Genomic DNA, 17,490 nt, shown 5'->3' on the forward strand with positions numbered 1-17,490 from the left:
TGCTCCTGCAGAGTTGTCTTCCTCTTGCATTCTCCTTTTCTTAGGATTTATATTCCTTTTCTTTCTCAAATTGTTGATGATTTCAGTTCCTTGATTTAAAATGTTTCAGTTCCTTAATTTAAAATCAGTTCCTTGATTTAAAATGTTTGATTTGAAATTAAAACATCTGCCAACTCAGCAATCTCTGTTCTGTTTCTACATCCTTTTCTTGCACAAAGTAATAGCTTACATGTTTTTTCACGTTCAAAGTGATGAGTACATCAAAATATTAACTTTTCTTTTATTAAAATTAGGCCATGATCACACAATATCCTTTCATATTTATGAAAATCATAAACTCTGCCCCCAGTATTACAGGAAATAGACTATAGAATCAAATATACTATAAAATATATCAGCATTTGCTGACATTTGCTTCCATGATGACAGTTACATTTTGGACTTGAGCAACACCTTTCTTCAGTTAAAGATTTTGTAAGGCACTCTGCTTTTTAGCAAGTATATCACACCTTTTGCATGTGTAAATACCCAATGGTTTTTACTACAGGTACCAGTTTATAGAAGAAGCCTTTCAGAACCAGAAAGTGATCATTGAGACACTAATCACCAAATTGATGGAGAAGACTAAATACATAAAATATACAGGGAAACAGATCCAAAACAGGTATGTATCAGATTTTGAGGTTAAAACTGACTGAGGGCAATTTACATACACTGTAATTTCTTGAAATGTTTAAATTAGTGTATTTTGTACCTCTGACCTTTTATTCTTCCAGAAAGAGAAATTCTAAAGTCTTCAGTTCACTGTAGTGACTGGTTCAGTGTGCTTGGTTGTGTTAGGTAACTCTTCTGCTCAGCCTGTGGACTTAATGGGCAGCAGTTGCTTGGGTGCAACAAAACAACTTATGCAATAAAGGCTATAGAAGGCAGTCTTAAATGCTTCCCCACCATCAGCACACTTACTTTCTTAGTGTAGATCCCTCTTAGAAAGTGGAAGGTTATGACTCATGCTTTCATAATGCTTGTGACACGTATTTGAAGATTTATGTAATACTTTTGAGCTTGGGGCTTTATTCATTCAGTACTACAAACCTAGTGATGGCAGAGCAAAGTGCAAAAGGAGTTTTGTCTTAGTTGGTAAAACACCTTGCCATGCTGAGCCAGGAGAAGGTAACTGCCTAATATTTGTTCTGCCTGCTTTGCTAGAAGAACATTGTCTTGTTCTGTTCTGTTTACTGGACCAAAGTTTCATTATAGAAAAAATGCTAGGATGTAGGCCCTAAGGTAATAAATCAGGTAAACTAGGTGTTTAAAGTAGATATTGGAGGCCCAGAACCAGGATTTTGCAAGCTTGAGGAATCTGGGTCACCTAACAAAGAAAGTTGAAAAGTTCAGCCCCAAGGAAGACAACCATGGCGACCACTGGAGGGATGAAGGCTCACTGTCAACCACCACAGTGAAAGACTGTGCGTGCACCAAAGAAGATTCTGGAAAGTCTCCGCCCAGAGACTAGCCTACTTGTTAATATGTATGTTAGGGGGTGTAACTATGTACTTACAAGCATACAAGATAGCATAAGTTGCACTTTCAGGCTGAGCAAGTTTTGTGTGGTGCGAACCACCTTGCTCCCAGCGTTGCAATAAAAAAAACCTTACTGCTTAAAGATGCAAAGTCTCTGAGCAGTTCTTTTATTTCCGAGTTTTTTTGGCATCACTAGGAGAAAAATAAATCTGTGAAATGCAATCTGCAGTGGGCCTTTGTGGCTGCTCCTTCAGCAGAGTTCAGAGGCAGCAGTACCCAGGGAGATTCAACACAGTACAGGATGCTGAGTGCAACTTGAACTCTTCCTTCATCTTAGCAGTAGAGGTTTTCACAATATAAGATTCTGCTTTGCTGTTAGGAGTTGGAGCACTGTTGTTGAAATAAGAAAATCTACTGGTTTTGTCTGTAGTGGAGTGCCATTCTGCATTAGATGGAAATTAGACTTAAGCAGTTTTGATTGCCATGGACCATTCCAGAAATGTGCCAAACAACTGAAAATCAAGAATTTCAACTACAATGAGCATTTAATTTTTATCAGTGACAGATGTCAGTAATTTTACAGACTTATGGCATTAGAATTTACCACCAGTTAATTAATTTTATCACAGGTCACTTACTTGCTCTTTCTATTTCTTCTAGTAATTTTCCTGACTATAAGTATCTGATGATATATGTATTAATTGGTGCATATGACCGAGAAATATTGTAGTCTCAGCAACAGATTTTTTTTTTAATCCTGTGTAGAGGGTGGGTTTGTGAGCTAAAGAACATTATTTTCTGTTCTGTCTACTTACAGAATTCATGAAGTGAATCAGAATCAAAAGCAGGTGGAACAGGATATTAAAGTTGCCATATTTACGCTGATGGTAGAAATAAATAAAAAGGGAAAAGCTCTACTGCATCAGTTGGAGGTAATTTCATTTCTAAGAAACAAAAATGTCAGTCTTAATATTTTTTTTCTATGTATTCACATTAAAGTAAAAAGTATTTCTAGCACTAGTCCCCTGTGCATGTCCTGTCACGATTCCAAAGTGGAGGGATGTTCTGTACAAGCAACTTGAGCAAGTGGGATTTTGGTGGAGGAGAGTTTGGATTTTGAGGAGTGGTTACTGTTTTGTTTGTATTTATTATCTGTGTTCTCTGCTTTGGGAGTCAGGGGTTTCTCTGAGCCCAGTTACTTTCTCCGTGCTGTTGCAAGTCATAATTCTATGCATCATATATGAAAAGTGTTCCCATCAGAAATGTTCATATATTCACCAACCGGATAGCAAATCACAGCATAGAATTGTCTAGAATGAATACCTAGAAAAATTTTACCTCCAGTTTTAAAACATGTGTGTGTATGAAGAGACACACACACACCCCCCTATATATATGAAAATGTGTTGTGAGAGAAAATGGGAATTAGCACAGAAAGTCCTGATATCTTGAATGAACTTATACTGATTTTTCTGTTTGATGGCTACATCAGGGGGCAGCTAAGAGAAGAGCTAAGTGAAACCACTTTACCATTGTGAACTACAAATGTGAAAGCTAATAGCTGTTAACTCTAAGTTGAACCCTTTGACTGGAACTGCTTTTCTACTTGCAGACTCTGGCAAAAGAGCATCAGATGAAACTTCTGCAGCAACAACAGGAAGTGGCAGGTCTCTCTAAACAGCTGGAACATGTCATGAATTTTTCCAAATGGGCAGTTTCCAGTGGGAGCAGCACAGCACTCTTGTACAGCAAACGCTTGGTAAGGTTAGGAAGATAGCTCTCTCCATTTACTTAGAGACTATAGTTTAGGCAGATACCCATGCTTGTCAGTAGTACTCTAGGGTATTAGAATTTTTAATGACTTTCTGCTAGTTGGAATATTTATATATAGTTTTTCATGGTTTTCTCTTAAACATAAACACAGAATATTTCTAATAATTTAGCTCTCTGGTCATGATTTCTCCTCTTAGACTGCCATAGAATTGCTGTAGGTCTGCAGAAGTAGGAGCAACTCCTTTTCAGTGGGTTGAAAACTATGAAACCCTGAAACACTGGGAAAAAAAGTTGTGTGTCCTACGTCATCACTGCACGTCTTTTCAGTAATTGCTACAGCTTCAAAGTTATAAGCTTATAAGCTGCTATATATCACAGTGTCTGATATCTAGCATTTTAATGCAAAAATTACTGTATTTTTTTGTTCTGTCAGACTCATCTCCCGCTGAAAGTCTTGCAGAATGTATAAAAATGTAACTGAGGCTTTTGTTTGTCCGTGCAAACATTTGCAAAGCTAAATATTTCATTACTGTAATGGCACTTGGGATCTGAGTGCATATGCTCTCACTGAGCTGACTCCTCAGAGTGAACAGAAATCCTAGAAGATTCGAAATAAAAAACAAACCAAATGCTGACCATGATCTGTCCAAAGATTACTAGATTGTACTAGCCTGGTAACAGAAACCTGTGACTATGTGGAGGAAAGATGCTAGATTTGTTTTTACCAGTTCCCATAACTGACTCACAAAGTTTTTTCTTTATTTTCTCATTGCTTAGTTGAGAACCTGCCAGAGGTTTTTGTGGGTTTTGTTTGGTTGATTTTGAGGTTTTTGGTGGTTTTTGGTGGTGATTTATTCTTTTTTTTGATATCCTTTGTTGATACTGCAGGTTTTAGCGAATAGTGGAATATTACTTGGTTTTATCAACTCCAAGTAGTTAAATTAACTTGCCTGCCTTGTATTGCCTCAGCAAGTCATATTTTTTTAACTGAATAGAGAAAAAGGACATCAAACTGAGTCATGTTGATATAATTGCTTAGTGTTGCCACAAAGACTCTGCTATGTGGGTAAGAAAAGTAGCGTTGAAGGCATCTTAATCATATAAACATTATGCAGTTGAAGAAAAGGACCATCCAGCCCATAAAGCCTCACCAAGTGTGAAATATTTTTCAAAATAACAAATTGAGCTTTAGAAAGGTGGTGTTACTTGGGAATTGAGTAGCTGACCTGTCTGTGGGCATCTGGAAAAATCTAATCCTGAACAGTGATGCATAGAGGAGCACGTGAGACTTCTGCTCTGGCATATCCAACCACTTCAAACCACAGGAGGGTGGAATGCCCATTAGACTTAAGTGCAGTGTTACAACTCAGAGGCTGTGCTTCAGGGAAATAGCACAGTAAACTGTTTGCAGGAAGACAGTTTACCAGCCTAGTTCTCCAAAACAAACTAAACACTGTTAGCTACCACTACTACTAACAGGAGGTAATTAGTCTAGTCATGAATTTATCTACAGTTATATATGTGTACACAGTATTAGGAAAATAATGGAGCAAACTATGATAAGAACTACCAGTATTGGTAATGAGACAAAAGATTAGAATTTCTGTAGTGCCTTATACTTGATTCTGGTAGCGTACACAGAAATCCTAATAAATCTACATTCAGAATATTAGTAGTGCACTTAAAATTTTCCATGGTCATTAATAAAACTTAAATCTTACTAATTTTGTTTATCTGGTTTTAAACTGTCCTGCCAAAAATTGAAAGAAAAACTTGTAAACTGGAAACTCTTATAAAATTCCGCTGCAGAAAAACCCAATAGACTAGTATAATTTGAAACAGGATGATTTTGCTAAATATGTCTCTTGAACTTTTCCAGGAAATAATCTATCATTCAAGAAAACAAGTGTTGATCTCCTCAAGTTTTTCTGTGTCTGCTGTGTGTGATTCTAAAATCAGTGCCTGTTATATTTCTGTATATCAGTGCCTGATATTTCTAGTGAAGCAACTACAAGAAAACATTTTCTTTGTAGGAACTGGATTAATACTGAGCATTTGATAGAGTATTCTATTGTGTAATCATAGTCCAGTCCTTTGGAACAAAAGCATTGGGAGAATCTGAAAATATCTGTGAATCTGAGAGTTTTCAAAGACAGACTTTATAAAAATCTGTTCTTTGGCTGTCTGAAGAAAACTTAAATCTAGTACAAAGGACAATTCCCTGCCATGATACTTGTTGCCAAATGGATGGCATACTTTTCTTTGAAAGAAAAATGAATGGGCAAGTATAGATTTGGGGGGAAAAAAACCACAATAGTGGTTACGTGAATCTGGATTGCACTTGCAAGTAGTTAAAGTTATTGAATGTAATGACCAAGTTTGTGGGAGGATATGTATTTCTACAGGGAAGAACTTTTTTGGGTTTTGAGGCTGTAGTTGATTTCTTTTTAAAACTACGTTAGGAATAAGGGAAAGATGTTAAAAATATCTCTTTATATGTAGCTTGGACAAGTGTCTCTATCTTCAACCTCAGTTCTCCAGGGGCTTGTTCAGGAGGTTTTTTTTGGTTGGTTTGTTTGTTTTATGTATGTGTGTGTGTGCTGTTCAGATACATGGCTCTGGTCACAAAGGAGTTTTTGTTTCTGTTCTAGATTACATATCGACTGCGGTATCTTCTCCGAGCAAGGTGTGATCCTTCACCAGTGACTAACAATACCATCCAGTTTCACTGTGATCCAAGCTTCTGGGCTCAAAATATTTTCAATCTAGGTACGATAAATTTTTATTAGCCCTGTGGTGTCTTGATCCTATTTTTAAAGCAACTTTCTTGTTTCATGAAAATAGATTCTGCATTATTCATTTCTCAATTTACTATGTTAAATTTATTTCCTTACTTGTAGGAAACATTTAAAGTGCATTGCATGGGAAAAATTACTATTTATGGATGCTTATGATGAAGTATTAACAAACTTACCTTCCTTGAATGGTACATGAGATGGTGAAAATGACAGCTTTCAGTTTTCTGATCAATACACATAACTTCGGGCTTCTGAAACAAGGAACACAGTCTATAACCCTACTTCATATCCTAAGAGAAAGGGTTCCAGAATCCAGTCTCATTCTGCATCTTTCAGCCCTTTCTTCTGTTCAGTCCCATCTGCCCAACCCGAAACCCATAGCAGCAGCATAATATAGAATCACAGAGTATCTCAAGTTGGAAGGGATCCATAAGGATCATCGAATCCAACGTCTGTTCCTTGCAGGACTACCTAAAACTAAACCATATGACTAAGAGGATGATCCAGAGGCTGCATGAACTCTGGCAGGCTTGGTTCCATGACTGCATCCCTGGGGAGTCTGTTCCAGTGACCATACCCTCAGTGAAGAACCTTTTCCTAATGTCCAGTGTTCGTTTGCTCCCGTGTCTTGCCAAACAATAAACCTTGGAAAACTGAGATGAAGAGAAGGGGCAAAATGCCAAAGAAAAACAGAAGGACAGGGAAGAGAACACTAATTTTTGGCAGTTTATGGGTTTTATGTGGTCTTTCCTGAAGTTGTGGGGTGGAATGCAGGAGGAAGCATGTTTTTAACAGAGTTGCAAAAGTATTTAGTCTTTATTAACATAATAGATTTTGAACTCGTCTCTAAACTGGTCTTTACATTTTTTCTTACAGCTATGAATTGCTGCAATGGTTTTATTATACTGGTGATTTCTAGGACCAGGAAGCTTTGCAATTAACCTGCTTGTGTGATTACTTGAAAGCCTGAGTTTAATGAATCATAGAATTGTTAAGGTTTGGAAAAGACCTTTAAGTCCAACTGTCAACCTAGCACCACCGCCAAGTTCACAATTAATCCATGTCCCCAAGTGCTATATCCACACATTTTGTGGAAACTTTCAGGGATGGTGACTCCACCACTTCCCTGGACAGTCTGTTTCAATGCTTTCCGTGAAGAATTTTTTCCTAAGATGTAATCTAAACTTCCCCTGGTGCAACTTGGGGCCATTTCCTCTTTTCCTCTCACTTGTTACCTGTGAGAGGAGACACCCCCCCACTGCACTACAACTTCCTTTCAGGTAGTTGTAGAGAGCAATAAGATCTCCCCTGAGCCTCCCTTTTTCCAGGCTAAACACCCCCAGCTCCCTCAGCCACTCATAAAATTTGTGCTCCAGACCCTTCACCAGCTCCATCACCCTTCTCTGGACAAACTCCAGCACCTCAATGTCTTTCTTGTAGTGAGGGGCCCAGAACTCAACACAGGATTTGAGGTGTGACCTCACCAGTGCTGAGTACAGGGGAACGATCACTCCCCTGGTCTTGCTGGCCCTGCTATTTCTGACACAGGCCAGGATACCATGGCCTTCTTGGCCACCTGAGAACACTGGTGACTCATTTTCAGCTGCTGTTGCCCAACACCCCCAGGTCCTTTTCCACGGGGCAGTTTGTCAGCCAAGAAGATAAAGCACCCTAGGAACTCAACAAGCTTAGAAAGAAGCAGGAATTAAGGGTCTTAGAGGTCTTTTAGGATTTTGACTGCTGTCATGGTTCCTTTCTCCCTCCACTGTTAGTTTGATGGGCATTTTTGTTTTTCTGTCATGTGCAGAAGGCTTTATGAGATCACCTGTGGGACCTTTTCTGCCTTTCATCAGAAAGTGCTCTCTACCAGTGTACAGAGGTGCAAATGTACGTTTCTCTACAAAGTCAGAGAAAAAAAGTTGGCAGTACTTTGAGGCAAACCAACTCCTTTTCCCAGACATGAGGACATTGGATGGCAGCAGGGAAATTCTCCCAAGTTCCTTTTTTATTAATAATTGTCTTTGAGAAAGGAATTGAAAGTGAAGCTTTTTTCCAGAAACGATCTGTCAGGTTCTGTGGTGATAGCTATGAACTGCTGCTTAACTGAGGTGATGTTTGTCATGAGTTGACTTTTTCTTCTGTTTGGTTTAGGGGCTCTTTTTTTTTGCATATGTTTATTTAATGAACTGCTGAAATATGGTCCCTTATGTTCTGAAAAATGCTACAATAGAAATGGCACCTTTATAGATCAGCATCCTAGTTCTTGTAAGAGTTTAAGTGATAAATAAAACCAGAACATGTTTATCTATCTGGTTGCAGAAATCACAACCTTTAGGCCGTTTTGTTTATTATCAGACGTTCAATTTCTCTAGAGAAACTAGATTTAAGAACCACCGAAGGAAAAATAAAATAAAGTCTGAGTAAAGAAGCACGTTACTTTAGAAACTTTTGAATTCTGCTCAAGGCTGCATGATGCTGACAGCGTGATAGCATCTGTACACTAATAGGATAGCTCTCTTATGCATTTCAGAATGTATTTAAGAAAAAAACCAACCAAACAAACAACATTTAAAGTGTTTTATTTCCACAAATTGTATGGCAAGCCATGGTTTTCTAGAATAATGGAAGGGAATCGTTCTCTGTCGTACCTTTGAGTAAGTAGCTATACCACAGACATTAAGTCAGGAAAGACTTTTGAGTTGTAATTAGACTCGGAGAGAGCAGAACGGAAGTGCAGTGTGGTTTTGACAGTTGATTGTAGTACAGTCAATACCATTCTTTGTCAAGGTATATTTTTCTCTGGAGAAAGAAAATAAAACAGGCCTATTTTGATTGTAGTGAAATACTTCATACAGTCATATATGGTAAAAAGTATTATTAATTAGCATTTTTCCCTGTTCAGTTTAACATTGACTAGACCTGTTACAGACTTAATAAAGGTTGGTGGGGGTTTTCCATTGTGTTTACCATATTTACTACTTTTGTTAATGACTGATGTGGTACAATCATGACTAAAACTTAAGCAACACCAAAATTGCCAGATGTCAGTATGAAATCAGTGTTATTGACATTGCCTTGTTGCCCTTTTCTGCACCACAGTGTGTTGATTGTGCTCCCTCTCTGCCTATGGCTAGATGGGAAAGTAGAATGATGCTACATGCACAGTTTCTCAGCTCTTGGGATGAAAAAGAGGAGTATGAAATGCAAGAATTTTCCTCCCCCTTCAGGTAATCTATCCCCAACTGAGTCAGGCTAGACTGCACAGGATCCACAGATGAGGACTCATGGATATAAGAAGAGGAGTGGCAGAGTGATTTCAAATTGTTATGTAACAGGGATTTACCAACTGTCATGTGGTGCATCCACCTCATGAGATGAACTCTCCTGGGAAGCAGCTATAAATCTCTGGGTGAGAAGGGAGTATGAGATATTTATCTCCCACTTGTATTGAAAAACTGTTGTACAACCTTCCGCAGGTCATTGGAATTTTTTAACTCTTAGTCTTGGACCATGTTTTTGTCTCCTTCACTCTGTTTTAAAGAAAGAAATTGTCATTGTCTTTTAAAGAAAGAAATTGTCATTTTCTTCTGCAAGCAGTGGGCTATTTCCTTGAATCAAACAAACTCTGTTCTGGTTGGAATTCATGTTTCTTGGATGAGGTAGCCAGAATTTTGTGTGAGTTTGGTGTAATCACACTATATATATCTTCGAGATAACATCTCTCACCCACCATTAGTCTCTAAAAGTTACTTATCTAGTCAAATTTCCTTCTAAGTCAGTGGAGACATAAAACATCTCCTGGAGGGTGCCCATCACATCCTAGAATTGGTGCTGTATAGCACTTGAGAATGCCCTTTGAATATTTGAGTATTTCAATATCCATGATGTTGACTCAGAAACCAAAAAGGATCACAGTATCTTTAGGTTTTATGATACAGTTAAATCTTTTTATCAGATGATTAGATCAGGATACCCTTTTCCATTGAAATTTCACTTCCTTGCTCTTCTGGACAGGCCAGGACACCTTCCCAGGAGAAACCACTGTACAGAGGAGGCTACAGCAGAAGACAGTTTGCTATAAAATGCAACCTTTTATTTCAGGGAAACAAACAAGACAAATGGAGTCCCTTATCTCATGTTTATCCATTCTTTACATTACAACAATGAGCGGTGACCGCATGTTATAAAAGGATCTAATTATGAAAAATAGCATTTCTTCTAACTGCCACTGATTTTATTTATTTTGTTTAAAATAGGTTCTTTAGTAATTGAAGATAAAGAAACCCCACCACATGTGCCCAAGAGCCCTGTGACGGAACCAAACTTACAGCCACCAGGCAGCTTACCTTCAAACCAGCTATCCAAGTTCCCAACACAGATAAGCTTAGCTCAGCTCCGACTCCAGCACATGCTCAGCCAGGTCATGGCTGAGCGACAGCAAGCTCAGCGCAGAACAGGTCCAGTAGTTTTACCAAATCCAAGAATGCCAGGATCCATGCAGCAACCTCCTGCTTCTCATCAGGTAAATTATGATTATTTCCAGAGAAGAATCTCTTTTTTTTTACTGCACGTAAGGAGAAAGTAAGGTAAGATAGGGGGGAAAAAAGAAAAATTAAATCTAGATACATAATTTCAGATAGCTTCATCTTCAGCACATGGCTATTTAGGTGGCTTAGGGAACATTTTCTTTACTGAGAATTGAATGGGCATTTTAAACGTGCCTGGGAAAATGTGTGGTAGCATTCGGCCTATGTTTATTCATTAAAAAAACAATTATAGAGTATCCAGCCTTATATAATGCTGAGCTACCTTTTTGCATTTTGGTCAAATGATCAAAAAGAGAATCTGTCATTAATTTTTTTCCATGTCTATTTTGCATATTACACAGTGATTCTCCCACATAACTTTCAAAGCTGGAAACACTGTCACTGGCTCTTGTGATTTGTCTTCCTTTATTACATCAAAATAATTCAAAACTATCTACTAGATTTTGGTTTTAACATTGAAAATCGATGTGTTCTGTGATCATTCAGATAAATAGTGTGGTACTATTTGTTTGCATATAATTTGTGAAAAGTTGCAGAGGTTCAAAAGGACCACTTAGTAAAAAATGCCTGGAACATTGAATAGATATCAGCTAACTTGCAGAAATGTTTTTCTGTTTTTATGCAGGCACCTCCGCGCTTGATTCATTTTCAGAATCAAAACCCCAAGCCCAATGGTTCAGTTCTTCCTGCACAACAGATGAGATTTCCCCAAAATCAGAACCTACCAAGGCAAGCAATAAAGCCCAACCCATTGCAAATGGCATTCTTGGCACAGCAAGCTATAAAACAGGTAGAGGTTCTGTCCCTTTTCACTCGCCATGTAGAAATAAAACATTAAATGTACTTCTTACCATCTTTCATACTGTGCTTCTAGAGTGCTTTTCAATTAGAACAGAGACTGAATTTTTTCTCTATGACAAGATACCCACAGTTTTCTTAATGAGGAAACTGTCAAGTTTCTTTCATTTTGACAGTTCTAAGCAGCTGAAGCGTTATGAAAGTGATCCACTGTGTGTGCTGTGTAGGTGTTTTATTCCCTTGTTTGCTATTACTGTGGTTTCTGACCTCTTATGCAAAACTTAGCATGGCCATGGTCTGCACACTGCAGTCACTGAATAGACAAAAAAGAAAATCCCAGTTGAGCTTGATGTTAGTGACTTCACCAGGAACCAGGTAAAACCTTAACTAAAAATGTAAAGCAGCCACAAGTATGAGAAATCTGAACTTGTACAGGTGAGGAGAGAAGAGAAAGACCACAGTTGTGTCACCTGTGCTAAGACTGATCAATGCCGGCTAATCAGCAGCTGAACTGGGGCAGAAGTAAAACCACATCATATGTGTTCTGGATGTTCAGGAAGGCTCATCCTTATTAAACAGCATATTAACACAAGAATTTTGGGTACATGGAAGGAAAGAGAAAATCATGTCACTAGAGGTAAACAGGGAAGGATCAAACAAATCTCTGACCTGAAAAGTGGTGTAATACCATTCATGTTTGCAATGCTTATGATGTCAGAGAACTATTTCTAACTAAATTGAAGAAAGCGATACAATATCTAAAAGAACCTATAGGAACAAAAACTAAGTAATTTCTATTCTGTGCCTCTGAAAATAAAATTTATCTGTCTGCAAGCTTTTAAAGAATTCTCATTATCTGGTAATGCCTTTCTGAAACTAGAGACCAGTAAATAGAATGACTAAAAAGGAATTGAGGGCAGTCAAATTTTGCCTGCCATGGGTAGCTGTGAAATTCTCTTGAAGTAATTGAAAACTGCATACATCCAAATGAGAAAGAAATTTAGTCTGAATTGACAATGCACTTCATATCATGTTGTTAAATGTATATGTGGGTAGAGATCCAGTCAACATTTCAAATTCTTAATCGCTGACACTGTAGCTGTTTACTTAGTAAAATGCTGAAGCAGTTGTGCATTCAACCTATTACCTGTAATGCTTTTTTTTTCCACAGAAACTGTTACATTTTTCCCACAACACTGTCAATGCAGCATAAAATATTAATAGATACTTAGCACTGAGGTATAGCTTTGAATTTAAGAGTTTGCATTCATTTCTTCTGTTCATAGTTTTCAACTACTTGTCATCTTCCCTTCTTTGTCTTGCAAGATTGGTTCTTGAAATGAGATAACTTCAGAGTATATCAGGATTTTATGTTTGAATTCAGCTTCCTGAACTAAGCTGCTTGTTTTACCAGTATGTTCAGTAGATGTGACCTGTTGCAAAGAAAATAATGCTTTATTGTGGATTATTGTCTTTTTTTTAGTGGCAGATCAGTAGTGGACAAACTTCAACAACCCTTACAACTGCAAGCAGCACAACATCGACTCCATCCAGCCCCACAGTCACCAGTGCCATTGGATGTGATGGGAAGACATATGGTCCCCCTGTGATAGATTTGAGTTCTCCAGTGGGTAGCTCCTATAATCTACCATCTCTCCCTGATGTAAGTGTAACATAGAAGCAATGTTTGATGGATTGATTCTATTTTGAAATAGGTCTTAATGTTTCTGAGAAGTAGAAACCATATAAACTGAAATTCTTGCTCTCTTTGTCAAAATGAGGCAGGTAGAGAAAAAACCGATGCAGGGTTGCTGGAAATATTCAGAGCTGTTCTTGGAAGACAGCTGAGAAAAAGAACATTATGGTTTGTGATTGTAATTGGACTTGTTTATTTGGATGCTGCATATTTTTTCCCTACCTCTGTAATGATACTAACAAAAATGTGTTAGCTTAGCTTTCATTTACCAGTGTCCATAGGTAGCACCAGTTTGCTGATGGTATTTCTGGTAAATGGTCAACATTTTTAAAATACATTTTTAACTAATTGAAAGAGCTGTCTTGGGCAAGTATTAATGGTTGGCATACTGGATATATTCCTTATATCTTTTCTTTTTGGTACTTCTTTTCTTCATATATCCTCTAACATGCCTGTGAGCTGGTGCTAGAAGGAGCATCGTAAGATCATCTTGTCTTAAACTTCTCTCTCATAGTTTTTCTGAATGGTACATATTTGTCAGAGATCCATGTTGGAACTGTTGAGTTTTAATCCCTTGACTTTTATTCTTTCAGATATTATCAAGCCTGTTTTTTGTGGTCTAAGGTTTGTAGATATCTGAAATGCCATGGTTTTCCAGTGGTAACTTGCTGTTCCTTCCTGTTTCTGCCACCTGTGCTTTGTCCTCACTGATAAACTGTGTTCTGTTTATTAAAATGGAGTACATAGAGTACAGGGTCACACAGTATATATCAGGTTTAAAAGGTGAACTGCACACCATGGTCATAAAACTACTGAGTCCGTGACACATTTTAGCATACTCGTTTTTGTTCACAGTATTATGAACTCTTCTACTTGCATATGGTTGCATTTATGCTCTTAAGATACATGACTCAAATCACTGTAAATATGCTGACCTTGCCAAGGCTTATGCATCCACTTTGGATACTCCTAGCTCACAAATAGAAATTTCAGTGGTCAGTATGTTTGCAAGTAGTAGATTTGTGAGGTATCCACTGAGAAAACTGATACTAAGGCGAGGTGTTTTCTTATGGAACATTATCTCTACATATTGGAAGAAACCAAACAGTTCAAAAAGTCATTCCTCATTATCAAACCAGAATATGTAATTTTTACAGAAAGTTAAAATGGTAAATTAGGAGCCCCTGAATAAAGTTCAGTTGTCTGACCTGAGCCATAGGAAAGAACAAGTGTTAGTTTGCTGTTTGCATTTTGAGTCAATATGGGTGACCTCTATCCAGAAGGTATGTGGGACAGATGGGATTGAGTGTCCTTTGAGGTTCTTCCAGTGCTTTTAAACACTAGTGGATTAATGGGTAGTTTGTGTATAGCTTGTTATCTTTTTTTAGAGTATATAATGTGAGTGTGTCCAAAGAAGGTGTGGAGATAAAAAATCATCTCTTACTTAATTGTGTGAAAGCCACCTGTCTGGTACAGCCTTCTCTGAAGCTGGTGGAGAAAAATTGGCACTTATAGAATCATCTAATCTTAAAATGAAGCACTGTCTGGATTTAGCTATGTCATTTGCTTTTTAGAGAAAGCAAGACGATCTGTTTTAAAGTAACCATCTCACTTTTGGATGGTTAAAGTTAGATGAAGCATATTTTGGTCTTCACCTTCAAAATAACGCTATGGCAGAGGGTTTTTGTTGTTTTGGAGAGGGTTTTTTTCCCTTCCAACACTAACTGCTTCCTCTCATTTCCCCACCTTTTAGATTGATTGTTCAGGAAACATCACACTGGACAATGCTGTAAGGAAGGATGGTACTGCAGAGCAGAATCAGCCAAAACCCCCTTCAAACAGGACTGTGCAGTCACCAAATTCCTCGGTGCCATCACCAGGCCTCTCAGGTAATGGAAATGTGGTGCAATTTTCTGTTTAAGTGGTGTAATTGAAAAGTCTAATGTGGCAATGTTAACATTGATATCAGAATTAATTATATCTATTTTATATCAAAGATTAGAAATAAGAGAATGAGGCAAAGTTGTAGAAACCCTAGTAGGAGGTAAAACTGAGACAATATTTTAGCATTGTGAACACAAGTTAAGTGACCAGATCTTACAAACATGAAGGGAAAAAACCTGTAGATTTTAGCACATTGGATAGAAATCTGTAGAAAAGTGACACTCTCAGATGTACACCAAATGAAAACGTAGCTGCTGTGGTAAAAGTCAAGTATTTGAAAAAACAAGATAGGATGTAACAGCAGATAGAAATGGTGACTTGGGAAGTTTGATTTGGATATTAGAATATATATTTCACAGAGGGGTAGTGCAGCACTGACACGGGTTGAGCAGAGAAGTTATTGTGATGGGTGGCTAAACGTGGTGGACCTGAAGGATGCAGGGATTCCTGTCACCATACCTGGTGGCCATCAGCAGCTGTTCCCATTTTCTGATTTGACCTGTAGTGAGGCTGCGTGAGTGAGTTCCCAGTGAGCACTCATGCAACATTCATGCACTCACATGGCATTCACAGACTGAGGCAGGTTACCTGAGACAGGTGGGTAATGTATTCACAGACAGCACAAGCAGCCCATTTGGGTTTCTCAGGACTGATGGTCAGCAAAAACATCCTTCACAAATCTTTAGCAAAAATTTCCTTCACGAGTCTTTTGGCTCTCTGCTCCTGGTCCCCAGACCTTTGGTCTCTATCATATCTGTCCCCCAGACTTCTTCCTACTCAGCAGCTCAAAGTTTCATGGCAGTTCTCCAGAGAGATCTGCTAGAATTTGATAAGGTAAGACAAAACAAACTGCAGTGATCAGGTGGAGGGGTCAGCCAGGCAAAGGTACTGATCCATCAGCCTACTTATGGGTCCCTTTTTGGGCATCTCCTTCTATTATCCCATGCCTCTCATCCTCTCATAAATATATATTAGGTGAGATATAGGTTAAATAAATGATGCTGCAGGAGAAATTTCCCCAAAACCTGTGTACTTCTCTGACTCAGACTTGGCACAGACCCAGGTTTTGTTCTAACCTGATCTTTCTCTCCTAGGAGGAGTCAGTGTGACGAACGTACACCCTCCAATTCGTTCACCCAGTGCCTCCAGTGTTGGGAGCAGAGAGAGGTAAGGAAAGAGTGGGAGAGAAGAAAATGTTAACTTCCACCTCCACAGAACATGCATCAGTCTCTTTGCTCTTTAATGCATATATAGATGTCAATTTGCCTCACCTTCTCTGTTAACAGGTCAGGCCTGATGGTTATTACAGCACTCTTTGCATTCTAAAAGCAGTAATTTTATTTGTGATGTATTAATAGCACATCTAAAAACATATTAGCACTGTAAATGATGGTTAGGTTGGTGTTATTAAAGGAATACCAATTGTAAATTAAGTTTTAAATTCAGAAAAATCAACTAAAGGAAAAGGTTGAATATTGAAAGTCCTGATGGAACTATAAATTACTTCAGATTTAAGGAACTGATGTTACAAAGAAGGCTGTTAAAAATTTTCTGCTGCAATATGGTTAGTTAAGTGAGCACTGGATATCTACTGAGAGTTTGCACAAATGTTTTTATCCATTACTGATGGAATATTAATGAACAAATATATTTACACAGTGTTGTTTGAAGAGTGCAGATCCATTAATGTGTTGCAATAAACTCAAGCATACATCTGACATGAGATTAATTTTTCATGCAGAGAAAAATCAGATGACATTCATCCTACTTGAGTTGGAAATACAGGTGCTTTTTAATATAGAATATGTTTTTCTGTATTCCATTTACATGGCAAATTCTGTGAAGGACTCTTGTGAACAGTTTAAATGTTTGTCTGAAGAGTCTTTTACTTGCATTTAAAAAAATCTGCTGCTGCTTGAATTAATTTTGTTAGATTTTTCATTTTTATGACTAAATACATAAAAAAAAGAAAGATCTAGTTCCAAAAGCAGGGCCCTAGTTTTGGTAGAGTTGCAAGGCTGTAAGAAATCCTTCCAAGAAAATGTAAATATGTTTTATCTGCCTTACTCGGTTGTGTCATTTTCAATGATCAGTTCAGCTCTGGAGAAACACTGGTCTTCCCCAAAATACAGCTGCATCTCCTCCGAAGTGATATGATGTTCAGTGGAAATCCTCTTTTGTGTGTAACCTGAGAGAAAAAGAGATTACTTGCAAATCTTGCACTAGTGGGAAGTCAAACCATGAATAATTCTCTAGTTCTGGAACTGCATCATTACAATTTTCCCTTTTGGTAATGCTTTTTCAATATATATCAAAGGAAATAAGCTTGGATGGTGCATTTGATAAAAGGAATACTGCAGTGCTCAAGATTCAAAGAAGCAAAATAGATTTAGCATCCTGAGGTTTTGGAAAG

General features: G+C 37.9%; 1 protein-coding gene across 1 annotated transcript in view; it reads left to right on the forward strand.

Moving 5' to 3' along the window:
• TRIM24 (tripartite motif containing 24) overlaps positions 1 to 17,490 on the forward strand; it is a 58,451-nt gene that overhangs the window by 32,274 nt on the left and 8,687 nt on the right. The window contains exons 5-13 of the mRNA XM_027654400.1: positions 548 to 664; positions 2,339 to 2,453; positions 3,134 to 3,280; positions 5,946 to 6,063; positions 10,349 to 10,614; positions 11,265 to 11,429; positions 12,921 to 13,100; positions 14,887 to 15,022; positions 16,172 to 16,244. Of these exons, the coding sequence (XP_027510201.1) occupies positions 548 to 664; positions 2,339 to 2,453; positions 3,134 to 3,280; positions 5,946 to 6,063; positions 10,349 to 10,614; positions 11,265 to 11,429; positions 12,921 to 13,100; positions 14,887 to 15,022; positions 16,172 to 16,244 (1,317 nt within the window). The remainder of the gene's footprint in view (positions 1 to 547; positions 665 to 2,338; positions 2,454 to 3,133; positions 3,281 to 5,945; positions 6,064 to 10,348; positions 10,615 to 11,264; positions 11,430 to 12,920; positions 13,101 to 14,886; positions 15,023 to 16,171; positions 16,245 to 17,490) is intronic.

This window comes from Corapipo altera, unplaced genomic scaffold (genome assembly GCF_003945725.1).
Source record: "Corapipo altera isolate COAL_440 unplaced genomic scaffold, ASM394572v1 1, whole genome shotgun sequence".
Taxonomy (NCBI): Eukaryota; Metazoa; Chordata; class Aves; order Passeriformes; family Pipridae; genus Corapipo; species Corapipo altera.